The sequence below is a fragment of the Mesoplodon mirus genome (assembly GCF_964341445.2).
Source record: "Mesoplodon mirus genome assembly, chromosome: 11".
In the NCBI taxonomy this organism is placed as follows: Eukaryota; Metazoa; Chordata; class Mammalia; order Artiodactyla; family Ziphiidae; genus Mesoplodon; species Mesoplodon mirus.
The window spans coordinates 82,755,723-82,772,857 of NC_138987.1; the positions used below are offsets into that span (position 1 = coordinate 82,755,723).

General features: G+C 38.2%; 1 protein-coding gene across 1 annotated transcript in view; it reads right to left on the minus strand.

The window, feature by feature from the left end:
- Positions 1 to 16,844, minus strand: part of IRAG2 (inositol 1,4,5-triphosphate receptor associated 2) — a gene marked incomplete at its 3' end in the record, with an annotated part of 47,189 nt that extends 30,345 nt beyond the window's left edge. Inside the window, exons 1-6 of the mRNA XM_082635822.1 lie at positions 16,772 to 16,844; positions 12,633 to 12,694; positions 11,460 to 11,540; positions 10,797 to 10,893; positions 8,149 to 8,296; positions 7,300 to 7,381 (exon numbers count right to left, since the gene is read on the minus strand). Of these exons, the coding sequence (XP_082491948.1) occupies positions 7,300 to 7,381; positions 8,149 to 8,296; positions 10,797 to 10,893; positions 11,460 to 11,540; positions 12,633 to 12,694; positions 16,772 to 16,811 (510 nt within the window). The 5' untranslated portion in view covers positions 16,812 to 16,844. The remainder of the gene's footprint in view (positions 1 to 7,299; positions 7,382 to 8,148; positions 8,297 to 10,796; positions 10,894 to 11,459; positions 11,541 to 12,632; positions 12,695 to 16,771) is intronic.
- Between the last annotated feature and the right edge of the window lie 291 nt (positions 16,845 to 17,135).

Sequence of the window (17,135 nt, forward strand, 5' to 3'; positions counted from 1 at the left end):
TCTCTCTCTCTCTCTCTCACACACACACACACACACAGCAGTATTATTTTAATATTTAGATAGAAAATATGAAGAACAATAAGAAATAACTTCTAAGATATTAGTAAGGGCAATTAACAGGCCTAGATAATCTCCCAGGGTTACTCTTCTAGATGAAGTGCTATTTCATCCATAGATTTTTATGATCAGAAACGCTTCCACTAATAAACATTCATGTTACTGATGTAATTTTTACTTTTAGATCCATTTTAGACAATTGACGTTACTCAAATAAACTAATATGATTTTCTGAGAAAAGAAGAAAAACCGAACAAAAGGAGTCTATATAGACTTATTTTATTCTAACTTTTAAAAAAATTGCCCTTGACTTGAAGTTGGTTTCAATATTCTAAAAAGAAAAGAATGTAAAGTTAAACATCAAAAGATTATCACTGTTATAACCTAAATAAAATGAAATTCCTTCACAAGTTTTTTTTTTTTTTTTTTTTGCAATTTCTAACTAAAAGGACACCACACCTTCAGATCCACAGGACACACCCACCACTTTGAGGTTCATTTGTAATACAGTTATCAGCCAACTTCTCTACATGTCCCAGTTTTGCATCTGGCAATGTTATTTATTCTCCAAGTTTATTAAAGCTGCACCCATGCACAGCTTGAGAGAACAGGACAGACAATGGCCAGAAAATCTGAGATACTTTAAAACTGATTCTGTCCTTTGCCTCATAAATCACCTTTTCCTAGTGATAGTATATCTTAAGCAAAAACATGTAATGACATGAAGGAGACCTCAAAAGGATGGCAAAGCACTTAATATTTAGTGTATGTGATTTTTTTAAACAGCCAAAGAGAAAACAGAAATTCATCTTCCTATCCTCTGACCTGTATCCTCTGAGCTTCACACTGCTGATAATTCTGATTCTGGGTGATAGTTACAGTTGCTATTTTCTGAGTGTTTACTATGAACCAGGCACTTTATATATGTTATAAAGTGTCTTGTTGGGGTCAAATCTGAGGTTGGAGTAGGTAGAGGGGAGAATCAGTTTCATTGTCATGTAATTTTCATGAAGCTTCTTAATTCTTGGAGTGTTTGGGGACAAATACAGGTACCTAATCACAAGTCCAGTTTTGCAAAGTCCCAGAAATCCTTTGGTTGCTCTTCAGGGTGGGAGCAGTGAATAAGGAAAGAAAGATTATAAGGAGAGACAACTGAGCCCCCGAGAGAAATTGCCAAGAGTGAGGAAGAACTGAGAAAGTTGGGCCAAATGAACAGCTGGGTCTAGCTATTGAAGGGAGCAGCAATCCCTGATTCAGTGGGAGACTGTGCTACTAGCCAGCCCTGCTAGATTATCTATTTGCCTTGAAAAGTAGAGGATAATTTTAACTGCATCACAAGGAGTCCACCCAACACCACAGTAGTACCCAGCTCTGAAGGTGCTGAAAAAAGAAGTGAGAGTCATCTCCCTACCGACCAGGAAGAGAAGATCACCAAAGATCCAGACACAGCATTCCAAGGAGGTCGACCGTGGAGCAGGCAGGGACTGTGGGCAGTGTGGACAACAATCAGAAAGGACTGCAGAGATGTGAGTAGTGAAACCAACTACCTTCTCCAACGATCTCTCAGGAGGTTAAGTGTCCTTCCCTGGGACCCACAAGTTGGTGAGATCAGAAGGACATTAGGATATACAGGTAGGCACCAGTATAGGGATTCTTGGAAATGCTGAGAAGGGACCCCATGAATCAAACTTCCTATTCATCAGCAAGTGGGGAAACAGAGCATTGAGATTTGTCTCTCCTCTAAATATGACCTACTTGGTTTGTTTCCATGGACTGGTTAGGCCAGAATTTAGCTGTTGCAGATATATATAGGTGTATATATATATATGCATAATATATGTATATGTGTATGTGTGTATTTGAATCCTGAAAAGAACTCTGCAAAGTAATATCTCTGTTTCACAAGGAAACACACACAAACTGGAAGAGGTTAGGCCACTTGTCTGAGTTCACACAGCTAATAAGTAACAGAGTCAGCTTAAACCCACAACTGCTTAATTCCAAAGCCTATGCTATGTGGCTAAAAATTCTAGGTCATTACTGGAAAATATTTCAAATAAATACAAAAGTAGACAGGATAGAATAATTACCTTTTGTGTACCCATTCTGCAGATTCAACAATTATCAACCTATGGCCCATCTCCTTTCATTATACCGTCACCCACTAAACCTACCTTAGCATTGTTTTGAAGCATATCCTAGATACCATAGACATTTCTTTCATAAATATTTTAGTCTGAGTCTCTAAAAGACGAGGACTGGAAATAATTTATTTCCTTTTTTCCTCTTTACACTAAAATATCCCAAATAAATAGATTTCACTGGGTCAGTAAAGTAGCTCTGTTCTCCCCAGGAATGTCCCAAACTGGACCCCAAATTATTTTACTAAGACACGTTCTTTTTGAGGTATTAGTCTTGTTAGAGTTCTTTGGTCACCCAAAGATCCCCTTATGAATACTGATGTTCACTCTTATCTCCTATTGTGCTTTCTGAAAAAGATGCTAGAATATAGCTTCCTCTGTGAATATGGGAGAGGAATAAAAATAAATAAATCTAAGGTTCTCAGGAACACCAGTCAGAAAGCAATAGGGCAAGACTGTCAATTCAACAAGTTCACCGGGTGCTCACTCTCAATGTTTTAAATAGACCCTGTAGGGAGTACAAAAATAAATAAGTAAATAGGCATTCAACAAATATTAATAGAGCCGCTACTGTATACCAAATCTATTCAGGTTGCTAGATGCACATCAGTTAATGGCCAAAGGCACTCTACACCAAGTTTATAATCTGATACAGGAACATGTTAAGAAAACAAAGAACTACAATGTAACCAAAATATAGACGAGAGGAGCACAGAGTTACTGGGGTCTAAAAGAAAAGGGTGAACTTATGTTTTCCTGAGTGCTACAGTTGAGAAATGAGGAAAATGAGGCCTGAATGACAAGACTTTTCCATAGTAGCAGAGAGGTCGAACCAGGGAAAACCCTCACCTCTCGACTTCTAACCCATTATGATTTCCATCTCAGGAAGGACTACAGATGCTTGACGGTAAACATTTCTCGCTACCACAAAAGGTTTTATGGAACGCTTGGTTTTTGGCATGGGCCTTGATAGTCAAATAGAATTTGACAAGTGGAGAAGTGGAAGTGTTCTGGGCAGAGAAAACAGCATAAACAGCTTTGTGTCACATATTCCAACAATACAGACCACCTGGTTTGGCTGACATTTAGGGGCAACTATAAGGCATGGATGGGGAAAGGATGGAAAGTTAGGTTACAACCAGATTAGAGAAGAGCTTGAATACCACGGCAAGTTGTTTGTTTTGAAGGCCCTCAAGAGTGATGAGGGCCTTAACCAAATTCCACTTAACCAAACACTTAACCAAATTCCAAGAGTTTGAAGCCAAAGAGTTAGGAAAACACAACGATTTATGGGTCACTGGGACAAACACGGATTATATGTTTTGTAATTTTAATTTCATGTTTCATCCTAATTCTTATGAATGAGAATGCATAGATAAGCATTATCAAAGGAGAGAGTTCTATTTGTTTAAGAGATGGGTGGGGGGCATGAAGGGGTAGCCAAAAAACTTTCTTAGCCAAAAAACTACTTTCAAGATAACTAGGAGTAGTTATTATGATGGAAATGTCTAAATTCAGTGTTCTCAGAGGAGCTGTAAGAAGGGATTAATCTTTGAAGCTATACAAACTTGAATTTGATCCCAGGTTTGCTACTTACTAGTTGAGTGATCCTGGTTAAGTTATTTAACCTCTCTGAACTTCAGTTGCCTCATCTGTAGAAACAGAGAATACTTAGCATCCAAAGTTGTAGAGAGAATTAATAACATGGCATGTGGAAAGGTTTTCCTACAAAGTACCTGGTACACAACTGATGTTGGTTCCTTCCCCTTTCTTGGTGAAGTCAGTACCAGATAAAAGGGAAATTACTAACAACCAAACATCCTGTAAGCTTCTAAGTTCAACTTCCTTTATTAAAACTTTACAAGAACTGCTAAGGAGTAGCAAAATTGATTCATTTCCTTTTTCTTTCCTTTTCTTAGCTATTCAATAAGATGGGGTACTAAGGAATGGGAAAATGTGAGATACATTCACTTAAAAGAATAAGAACATTTGCACATGTTCTCGACACCCATGAAGAACATTTGCACAGCAAAGGAAACCATAAACAAGACCAAAAGACAACCCTCAGAATGGGAGAAAATATTTGCAAATGAAGCAACTGACAAAGGATTAATCTCCAAAATTTATAAGCAGCTCATGCAGCTCAATAGCAAAAAAACAAACAACCCAATCCAAAAATGGGCAGAAGACTTAAATAGGCATTTCTCCAAAGAAGATATACAGACTGCCAACAAACACATGAAAGAATGCTCAACATCATTAATCATTAGAGAAATGCAAATCAAAACTACAATGAGATATCATCTCACACCAGTCAGAATGGCCATCATCAAGAAATCTAGAAACAATAAATGCTGGAGAGGGTGTGGAGAAAAGGGAACACTCTTGCACTGCTGGTGGGAATGTGAATTGGTACAGCCGCTATGGAGAACGGTATGGAGGTTCCTTAAAAAACTAAAAATAGAACTACCATATGACCCAGCAATCCCACTACTATGAGAAAACCATAATTCAAAAAGAGACATGTACCAAAATGTTCATTGCAGCTCTATTCACAATAGCCCGGAGATGGAAACAACCTAAGTGTCCATCATCAGATGAATGGATAAAGAAGATGTGGCACATATATACAATGGAATATTACTCAGCCATAAAAAGAAATGAAACTGAACTATTTGTAATGAGGTGGATAGAACTAGAGTCTGTCATACAGAGTGAAGTAAGTCAGAAAGAGAAAGACAAATACCGTATGCTAACACATATATATGGAATTTAAGAAAAAAAATGTCATGAAGAACCTAGGGGTAAAACAGGAATAAAGACACAGACCTACTTGAGAATGGACTTGAGGATATGGGGAGGGGGAAGGGTAAGCTGTGACAAAGCGAAAGAGAGGCATGGACATATATACAGTACCAAATGTAAGGTAGATAGATAGTGGGAAGCAGCCGCATAGCACAGGGAGATCAGCTCGGTGCTTTGTGACCACCTGGAGGGGTGGGATAGGGAGGGTGGGAGGGAGGGAGACGCAAGAGGGAAGGGATGTGGGAACAGATGTATATGTATGACTGATTCACTTTGTTATAAAGCAGAAACTAATAATAAAAAATAGAATAAGAACAACTCATATAAATCAATTTTTTTAAAAAACTCATTTTTTAAAATGGACAAAAGATCTGGGTAGACATATCTCTAAAGATATACATATGGCCAACGAGTACATGAAAAATGCTCAACATCATTTGTCATTAAGGAAATGCATATCAAAACCACAAGATACCACTTTACATCCACTAAGATGCCTATAATCAAAAAGATAGATAAAAATAATAGATACATGTATATATATAACTGAATCACTTTGCTGTAACACCTGAAACTAACACAACATTGTTCATCAACTATGCTCCAATATAAAATAGAAATTAAAAAATCAAATTTAATTTAATTAAGAAAAAGATAGACAAGTGTTGACAAGGATGTAGAGAAAATGAAATCCTTATACATTACTGGTGGGAATGTAAAATGGTGTAGCTGCTTTGAAAATCTGTTTTTCAGTTCCTCAAAGTGTTAAACATAGAGTGACCATACGATGCAATAATTCTACTCCTAAATATATACCCCAAAGAACTGAAAACATATGTTTACACAAAATGTTTTACACTAATGCTCTTAGTGGCATTATTCATGGTAGCCAAAAAGTAGAAACAACCCAAGTGCTTATCAGTGGTGAATGGATAAATAAAAGGTGGTATATTCATACATTGGAATATTATCCAGTCATAAAGAGGAATGAAGCACTGATAACATGCTACAACACAGATGAACCTTGAAAACATTATATTAAGAAAAGAAGCCAGTCGCAAGAGGTCCGTATTGTATTATTCCATTTATATCAGATATCCAGAATAGGCCAGTCTATAGAGGCAGAAAGCAGATTAGTGGCTGCCTAGGGTGGAGTGTGGTGGCGGATAGGGATAGACTGCTAATAGGTATGAGGTTTCTTTCTAAGGGGATCAAAATGTCCTAAAGTTGATTGTGGTGATGGCTGCACAACTCTGAATATTTTTTAAAATATTTAATTGAACAGTTTAAATTGATGAATTGTTTGGTAGGAGAATTATATCACAATAAACCTTTTTTTTAAAAAAAAGGAAGAGTGGACTTCCCTGGTGGCGCAGTGGTTGAGAATCTGCCTGCTAATGCAGGGCACACGGGTTCAAGCCCTGCTCTGGGAGGATCCCACATGCCGTGGAGCAGCTAGGCCCGTGAGCCACAACTACTGAGCCTGTGCATCTGGAGCCCGTGCTCCACAACGAGAGAAGCCGCGATAGTGAGAGGCCCGCGCACTGCTATGAAGAGCGGCCCCCACTTGCCACAACTAGAGAAAGCCCTTACACAGAAACGAAGACCCAACACAGCAAAAATTAATTAATTAATTAATTAACTCCTACCCCCAACATCTTAAAAAAAAAAAAAGGAAGAGTGATGGATTTCCAGATTCTGGAACAGAATGGTCTGCTCCATTTGACTGAGAAGATGTTCCCTCAGGCTCAGACTGCTGACCAAGGAAAGTGCTCCAGGCACATCTCCACGACCTGGGGCGTTTGCCTAAGTGACCTCAGCTACTTAGTATTCTCTTCTTGGGTAGAGAAGTACTATTAGCACCTAACTGCAGCAATGGGTACTCCTTGGGCATTGCCCTACTTTGTACAGCAAAGTACCAGCACCTCAAAGATTATCTAGCCTTGACCTTGATTCTTAGAGAGTCAATGAGACCTGAGACTCCTGAGAGCCAATAGTGAATTTAAGTCCCAAACCAGCCTGCCTTTCAAATAAAAAGTTCAGCACACTTCATCAAAATCTCCATTTTGATATCATATCCTTGAGTTTATACTATAGAAGGGGTAGAAATCCCCCCAGATGTCATCAAAGGTTGACATTTCTCATGCATCTGAATTCTGTGGTATAAGACTTGTACTTGCCATAAGAGTCTCTATAATACTTCAAAACAAAACAAAACAAAACAAAAAAACACCATAGAAGAGGGTCAGGATACGGTAGAGCTAAAAATGAAGTTGAAATATAGTCCAATACTCACTTCCATACTTAGGTCATTATTCATCCTGATGCAACCTGAAAGATCTGTTCCTGGGTGGGGACCACCTGTAGCACCTGGACACCTAATAATAGACAGTAAAGTTCCTTAATACAGGTGGAAAAACTGCAAATTTCAGCAGATACCAGTCTATCACATAGTTCCCCTTCCCTGCCCCAATTTTACCGAATTTCTAATTAAGTTCATGTCTTAACTGAGACACGATGAAAGAGAGCTCCAAGCTCCAACAGAGAGAGAGGTTATAACCATAGAGAATCTAGTCCCAAATGAAAATGAAGTATTTGCAATTCAGAGTCTTGCTTCCTGACCCTCGATACAGAAAGGAAATTTCATTGGGGTGAACAGTGCTCACAAACTCCACTGACATTTCTGAACTTTTCCTAAAGAAGAAATGTCTGTGTACTTAGAAAGGTGAGTGAGCTCAGGTGAGCTTTGGGAGAGGGTATGTGCAAGCACAGGGATAGAGTCCCAAAGACTTGTTCACCTGGAGTGTGAAGGAATAGAAAGATGATCAAAACCTAGCTGAATGAGTTAACTTAGCAGTACATAGTATATTCCTAAAAACTGGGAAACATTTTAAGTAGCCTAATTTGTCTTTTACACTTTGGAATGGATATCATGAAATTCAAAAGAGCTATAGAGAAAACTATAAAGGTATCTTTGTTTTAAAATTGTCAATTTTCAGAAAGTTAGAGAAGTTACACAATAAAAATTCCACAATAAAGATGTCATGATGTCAAGATATGAAACTTTTACTGATTAAAAGTTTAGGCAGTAGGAATAGGCCACCCATGAAAAGTAGGCCAAGTGTATTTTGCCCTTTTAACTTACTTGTGCCTTTCAGTCACATCCAAAGCACCATCCTCTACTTCTCCATATTTGGGCTTTTCACATGAAGCATGGATTCGGTTGGCTACACATGAGAAAGGTGTCAATTCTTGTCTTGGAATTGCTGTAAGACTATCCAGATACAAGGCATCTGCAGTAGAACAGAAAAGAATAAATATAGAAATTAATGGTTCAAATATTATATATATACTATTTCTTTTCCTCTTGGGAGATAAGATCATTTCTGAAAAAACAAAAGTCAGTTCAATTCAATTAACATTTTTTTTGAATTTTTGAATTTTATTTTATTTATTTTTTTATACAGCAGGTTCTTATTAGTCATCCATTTTATACACATCAGTGTATACATGTCAATCCCAATCGCCCAATTCATCACACCACCACCACCCCCCGCCGCTTTTCCCCCTTGCTGTCCATACGTTTGTTCTCTACATCTGTGTCTCAATTTCTGCCCTGCAAACCGGTTCATCTGTACCATTTTTCTAGGTCCCACATATATGCGTTAACATACGATATTTGTTTTTCTCTTTCTGACTTACTTCACTCTGTATGACAGTCTCTAGATCCATCCACGTCTCAACAAATGACCCAATTTCGTTCCTTTTTATGGCTGAGTAATATTCCATTGTATATATGTACCACATTTTCTTTATCTATTCAATTAACATTTTAACATTACACTCCCCCACCCCCTAAATTTTGATGCCTAGTTATGAGGGGTAGAAATGTCATTTCTTTTTTTAAGCAGGGGGTGGGGGTGAAGGAGGGGAAACAGAAACCCTTACCTAGTAAGCAACTAGAGGGGTCAATAACAATCTGCTGCAAGGGGGCAAAATCCAGCCAGCCTCCTGTTTTTGTAAATAAAGTTTTATTGGAACACAGACACACCCATTCATTCAGTATCATCCAAGGTTGCTTGTGGGCTACAACAGCAAAGCTGAGTAGTTGCTGCAGAAAGCGTACAGCCTGCAAAATCTCAAATATTTACTATCCGGCCCTTTACAGAAACAGTTTATCAACTCCTAAAGAGAAAAACAATTCGACATTGTAATTGTAAACCACTGAAGAGTGCAGGAAATAGGGTGACAATTTTTTTTTTGAGAAAACTGTCTTGTTATGTTTTTCTGAGTATAGGAAGCAGCAGAATTTAATAGAAAAAACATAGGCTTTGGAATTAATCACAATTTTTAGTTCAAATCCTGACCCTGACACATACCAGGTGTGTGATCTCAGTTAAATAACTAAACCAACTCTGTGCCACATGGGGACTTCCCTGGTTGTCCAGTGGTTAAGAGTCCACCTTCCAATTCAGGGGACTGGGGTTCGATCCCTGCTTGGGGAACTAAGATACCACATGCCTTGGGGCAACTAAGCCCGCGCACCGCAACTACTGAGCCCACGTGCAACAACTAAAGGGAAGCCCACATGCCAAAATGAAGTGCCTGCACGCTGCAACGAAGGATCCTGCGTGCCACAACTAAGACCCAATGCAGCCAAAAATAAATAAATAAATATTTTTTTAAGTGCCACATGACCTTAGGCAAATTACTCAGTGTTCCTGCTTCCTTATCTTTAAAATGTGAATTGCATTAGCATCTACCTCACAGGGATATGGTGAGGATTAAATGAATTAACAGGTACATGAACATACAGTTCTGCAAATTACTCAGTGTTCCTGCTTCCTTATCTTTAAAATGTGGATTACATTAGCATCTACCTCACAGGGATATGGTGAGGATTAAATGAATTAACAGGTACGTGAACATACAGTTCTGAGAGCAGAGAACTGTGCCTGGCACATAGCGGGCACTCTTTCAGTGCTGCCATAGTATTGGTACCATCACTGAGTTAGTGTGGGTAAAATCGTCTCTATAAAGCACTCATCTACTGTCTGACACAAACTGGCCACTTGTTAGTAGTGATAGCAGTTTTCTCTCTTCTAGTTGAAATGATCCACAAGTCACTCTACTTGCTTTTTATTCCTTCTTAAATTTATTTTGATAAGCATCCCATTTCTTTTGTCATTTCGGAACCAACCATTAACTTTTGCTTTCAAGCACATCCAGGTTGTGATGAGAGATGCCACCACTTTCAGCATTTCCTAAGATAAAGTTCATTCTCCTTAGACTGGCATTAAGTAATAGTCCCTGATGTGACCTACAACATGCTCCAAACTTAAATTCTACTCCATCCTGACCCAAGCCCTCTTATATCCACAGTGACTTATCCAGCATGGACTCTTCTCCAAACACTTAAAACTTTTGCATTTTTCCCCCTCATGTCATTCTCCCCAGTTGGAATACTTTTTCCATGCTTTTTGCTTTTCCAGATGCAGCCCGTCTTTCCATGCCTGGTTCAACACTCATTTCTTCTACAGAGCCTTCTCTGAACCCAGGTCTTACTTCCTTAATAATCTGTGAGCTACTTTAGGACTTACTCTCTAGTATACATAAAATAGTGCCTTGTACAGAGTAGGTGGTCAAATATAAGCTGACTGACTGAATTCAGGGATAAACATCTAAGTTTTCAACATTTGCTATATAATTGTGATTAACTATTTTCCCTCTCAAGAAGAACCCCACCCCCAGCTGTGTCTGACAGGGTATAGGAAAGGGTCTATCCATGCTTACCCAGCAGAGGTGTGTACCAGCATGTATGTTTGAAGGTCAGGGGTAGCTGATGTATTCTTGCTTCTTGACCACTATGCCGTTTATGGCAACACTGCTTCTGAACAGAAAATCAAGTACTATTAGCTTTCCAAAGGGCTGTAATATATTTCATAATCTCTCTTCATCTCCAAAATTAGAAAGAATATCACTGTTCTCCCGCAAGAGAGTTTGAGAAGAAAATAAATGACATCAAGTGACAAAGTTTCCATGCTTTGGATCAAAAGGTACATACCTTATAAGTAAAAATGTAATTCTTATTAAAAATCACTCTTCAATAATTTAACAGAAAGATAACATCAATTCCCAATAATCAACACTTTCATATAAACAAAGGCTCTGAGGAAAGAAATATGAGTGAGGGGCAAGTTTAGTTATATAATTCTTCTTCATGATACCATAATCAAAAAGTTTTAAATAGTACCATTTCCTAGGGCCTATCAAAATTGTGTGTGTGCACATGCTAAAGAAAAAAATAGGTATCTTGCTTTGTCTGATACCCTCTCAAGAAAATCAGTATGGCTTAGAATTCTAACTTACTAATACACATTGGACTTAACTTTCTATTTTGGCACAGTAGTAGATTCACAATTGGCACTTAAATAGTTTCAAAAAGCTTCAACTCACCAACTGTTCCTGGAGAGGTTGATGGATTCTATCTGTGCAGGACAAGGGATCGTAGTGAGGAAATTCCTCATCTAAACCGCTCTGTCATGAGAAAAATGGTGGAGTGCATTCAAAGACAGAATGATGGGAGAGTGACAGATACAAAATACATTAGATTTAAGATGTGATGCTACCTGAGAAGGAGAAAGTTGACTAGTTCTTTATCTTGTATTTTACATTAAGGGAACAAGTTTGTAATGGTAAACCTCTCACTGCATCTTTCCCATTACTTGTTCTAGGAATGAAATCCAAAGATCAGGAACAGGAAACTGAATGGCTTTGTCACTGAAATCTTCAAGCAGAGACCAAAGAAGCTTGCTGGAGACATAACTCAGAGAGTGAAAATGCTGTCTGTGAAAATTTTACAGCAATAAAATTGCGACTTTTGTCCAAGAGGTAGATACATGTCTATCAGGTACAGTATAATAGAAAATTGGTGTTCTTGAGAGGATTATGGAGATTTTTCCAGTTCAACTTATTGTAAGGGGTTTTTCAGGCACTCCGCCTAGCTTAATCTCCTACATGAATATATATATATTTTTCTGCTTAAACAGATGTGCCTGCATTATGCCCTAGAAACAGATACATGCAAATATCACCCTTCTCTCTTTCCTCCTCCGGCCCCTTCCCTCCGGTGCCAACCTTGCTGTTCCTTATGTTCTTCATTTATGAACAGAAAGGAGGAACTCACCAAGTGTCAAAGGGAAAGAAATACATTTAACTGTACCATGGATATCTTGAGATATCCAGACAGAAAGGAGTTGAAAGTTTAATTCAAATAGGAGAGAAAAGAGACAGCAACCATCAAAGCCCACTCAAGAGGCTCAGAAAGGAGGTGCCTAAGACTAGCAAACTGGCCCTTTGCTAATAGATACAGTTCTGAAATGCTTCCTCTCTGAAAGATGTTATTAGGAGCCACTCACTCATGTGCATTCTCCCCTCCTGTTTCACTAAAAGCTTTCAGTGCATAAAAAAACAAAGTCTACCAGAGCATCTTTTCTAACTTGATTATTTAATTTTATGACTAAAATTATTATATATTATAACTTAGCTTCAAAATCTTACACCAACTGGACAACTTCCCCACAGTAAACACATATCACAGAGGTTTGGGTCTTTTTGTTTGCTTTTTACCTGAAACAGCAAGCCATGGAGTTGTCCTTTAATTAACTTCTTTCTTAGTGGCTCAATTGTTGCTATAAAGAGAATTTATAACCAGCTTAATATGACAATTCGTAACCCCCTTTTCCCTTAGTTCATTTTGTAAACTTTTTTAAAAAGATTTTTAAAAAGATGTGGACCATTTTTAAAGTCTTTATTGAATTTGTTACAATATTGCTTCTGTTTTATGTTTTGGTTTTGTGGCCCCGAGGCATGTGGGATCTTAGCTCCCTGACCAGGGATCGAACCGGAAACCCCTGCACTGGAAGGTGAAGTCTTAACACCACTGGACCGCCAGGGAAGTCCCATTTCATAAACTTTTAACAGCTTTCAATTTGAGGCCTGAGGAAAGGAAAGAGAAAACAACGGCTTCTGAGAATGACGTTCTCAACTCATGACTCGTGAAACTGGGAAAGCAGAAACAAAACAGGTAGGAGCAACTAAACCATTATTGCCCTTGAGTATTTAAAATTAACCTTGATAGATGCAAGTGAATTATCTTCTAGAAGTGAGTCACAGAATTATTCATGCTAAAAAGGGAATACACCTCAGAGGTCACTCGGTCCAACCTCCTACCCATGGGGAAATTGTCTCTTCAATAAGCCTCTGCTTGAGCTACAAGCAATGGAAGCCCTGGAAATGGAGCCATAGAATCCTAGATTCCTACAAGTAAGCCTGGGGTCATGAAGACACTGATGTCCAGAAGATTTAAGTGGATAAATGGTTATTCGTGGAGCTGAGATCAGACTCACAGGACAGTGCTCCATTCACTATACTCTTTTATGAAATTAAAAATATTTGTCTCTCTACCTAACTGAAATCTGCTTCCCAGTAACTTCCAAATTGTCCTCTCTGGAATAATGAAAGTGATAAAAATACCTATTTAACTTCTTAAGTTAAATAGCAACATATTACTTATTTGACAATCTATACCCTTTGAAAGATAGCCAAGAACCAGAAAATAGGCTGAAATCTTTGGAACAACCAAAATAGATGTTGCTATCCATGCCCTTTATTCATGTGGCAGATCCTCACACTTCACTCAGACAGTGGGCTCTGAATTTATACATAATTCTCACAAGCTTGACTGTTTTCTCAGCCCACGGATGATTAAAAACAAAAATTAAATGAGGGTACGAAGCTCTGTTAGATGGAGGTGTATTAATAGCTGCCACTTAAAAAAAAAGAAAAAACCACTAACAGCCAGGAAAATTAACAGCAGATACTCTGGTGTCCAAAACACATAGAAATCTGGTGCTTCTTATTTTAAAGACCAACAGTTTTATATCTCAGTAGCCTGAAGAAATTCTGAGCCATGAAAATAATGGTAATACATGTGGAAATTACAGAATCTAATTATAAATATTTTTCAGGGAAAAAAGCTTGAAAATCTTCAATTATGTGGAAAATTACCCATGTAAAATTTATTTTGTAAGAATATTTTTTTGTAAAAATAACATTTCCCAACTAACCTTGACAGTGTTTATGAGGCCTACAAGGAGGAAAATATATTTTTAAACTATTTCTAACATATGTAAGAAAAATTAAACTCTTAATGCTTAGAACTCTAGTAAAGATTCAGTTTTTAAAAATTCTCTGTGTGAACTGTATTAAGAAATAAGGCTGTGTCTTCCTCCTGACCTATATCTGAGCAACAGCAATCAAAGATTTCAGAAGTGGCCAACATTATGCTTCTGAAGTTGTGTATCTCAAAACACTGTCTTTGAATTTCCAAATTAAGCTTGTGTTCAGAAGAAATAATGAGTTAGTATAAGACTGTCTAAATTGCCCATCTGCTTTCCCACCAGGCAATCTTGATTTTTAGAAATAGTCCATCTCAAAACAAGTTCCAAGTTGTAAACCTCATTTCAACAGATGTTTTGTGCAATGGGTAGCAACTATTTTCATATGTTTCATAAGGTGAAACAAGCTGGCTTATGACATTAATTTGCATGTACCTTTGCATTCTTCTTTATGTGTTTGGAGTTGGACCTGCCATGTCTCTAGGGCATTTAGGTTTCACATGGAAGCAAGTAAAACAATGGCCACTGTTTCCCCTGCTGTTGCCATCTGTGATGTAGGATGAGACCAGTTGTCTTGGATACATTTTCTTTGAAGGAAGCTGAGATAAAACAACTTTCTAAATGATTATGCACTAAAGCTTTCAGGCAAAGGCCCTGCGATTAATTGGCTGCTGAAAATCAAAACCATGATATTGAGCTGTAATAATGTTAGGTATCAATATGTGTTGACGTTTATGGATTATGGACTTCATAACACTGTAATATAATGTGTTACTCAATGTTCTATAGAATTGTGCATTACAAATATTAAAGTTCATTGAAATCCATAGACTAGAAGAAAATAATTCACAACACACATATCTGTCAAAGTTCTTGTATCCAAAATATATAAACAACCACAACTCAGTAACAAAAGGACAAGTGACCTAATTTGAAAAAGGGCAAAAGACTTAGATACTTCACAAAGAAGACATACAATGGCTAATCAGCCCAACAAATTAAAATCACAGTGAGATACTCAGTCATGCAGAGAAAATGAAAAAGACTGAATCACCAAATGCTGGGGTTGTGGATACCTGAAACTCCCACACATTGCTGCTAGGAGTGTGAAATGCTACAAACTCTATGGAAAACTGCTTGCAGTTTCTTAAAAAGTTAGAATTACAGTTCTACTATGATCTAATATCTCTGCTCCTAGATATTTATCCTAGGTTAAACAAAAACACAGGTCCACACACAGACCTATACACAGATGTTCATAGCAGCTTTCTCCCTAACAACCTAAAACTGTAAATATTAGGTTGGCCAAAGAGTTCGTTCGGGTTTTTCCATAAGATTATGGAAAATTATCTTGGCCAACCCAATAATTTAGATGTCCGATAATAGGAGAAAAGATAATCAAATTGTGGAATGTTCTTACAAAGAAATGTGACTCAACCATGAAAAGGGCATCCCATTGATAAACACAACATAGATAAATACTGCGCTGAAGGAAACACACACAGACACACACAAAAGTATATACTGTATAACTCAATTCTAGAACAGCCTAAACTAACCCACCAGTGATAGAAATCAGATCAATGGTTGCTCCTTGTGGTGGTGAAGGTAGAAGTGGGGAGTAACTGGGAAGTAGCACCAGGGAACTTTCTGGGGTCATAGAAGTTCTGTGTTTCGATGTGCATTTGTCAAACTGGTTCGACAGTGCACTTAAGATCTGAACGTTTCATGATATGTTAATTACTCATCAATAACAAAGAATTAAAAAACTACAACAAGAACGAAAATAATGGGGCTTATAAAATAAATAGGGTTAGGAAGAGACCACTAAAAATGTATATGCAACATCGTAACCAGAGCACTAACAAGCACGATTAGTAGTAGTACTTAGGAAGATAACATGGATCGCTGAGACATGCAACTTAAAATGGCTAAAGGCTGACTCCCAGGATCCTAGAAATGTACAAAAACAATGGAGTGGAAATGCTGGTGACACTTTAAGTGGCACAGTGCTGGTGGGGTGCTGAGACAATGCAGATGGAAGTGGAACTCTGAGGCAGCTGCCACAAAACGGAGCTCTGCGGGGCTGGGACGGCACGTCTCTGGGAGGGAGGCCCGGGTGCAGACCCTTGTTTTTAATTTTCTTAAAATAAAGCTGAAAGCCTCCTGCTGCCTATCAGCAGCCAAGCTGAGGGCTTTTTCCTCTCCTGCTGAAGGTTATAGTTCTATTCCTACCAATCTAGGTCCTATTCCCAGGAAAATTGTGAATGAAATGCCCATATTATCCTTACACGTCTTCACCCATTTGTCAATCGTGAAAGAGATAGTTTACGTGATAGAAACATACTCTAGCAGAATAGACTGTACCCAGTATGGCCAAGCATTAGCTACTGTTTGCATTTGTTACGTTATTTGTAAATCAACAATTCTGGCATTTTCTGGAAGAAGATACTGAGGCTCAGAGAGGGAAAGAGATTTGCCCAACTTTATCAAAGCCTTTTGTAGACTTAGAATCTAGGTTTGTTTAACCTCAAATCCCATGCTCTTTACCTTTGTGCAATACTTTCTCCTAGATTATTTCATCCATACCTGCATCTTTCATTTGGGAGAATGTAGGCTCCCATCCCATCAGAGCTGTCCAGCAAGCTGTATCTGACTTTGGTTCTCTCCTTGGTGCTCACCCCAACACCTATGTTTAAGTGTCTCCATCACCTGGATCCCCCTTCCTGTCTCATTTCCCTCTTGTGTACTGACTGCTCAGGACATGTGGCTCTCATCTTGCATTCAGCCTCAAAGCCGTAGGCTGTTATCTGCCCCGTACATCATGCCCTCCACGCTAAGAATAGCAAGCTAGAAGAGAGTTTCCAGTGAGTTCATCTAGGTGAAAGTCTTCTCTAAACTATGAAGTTCATATCAGATACTATGTTCAAATAAGGAATTATAATATACAGGA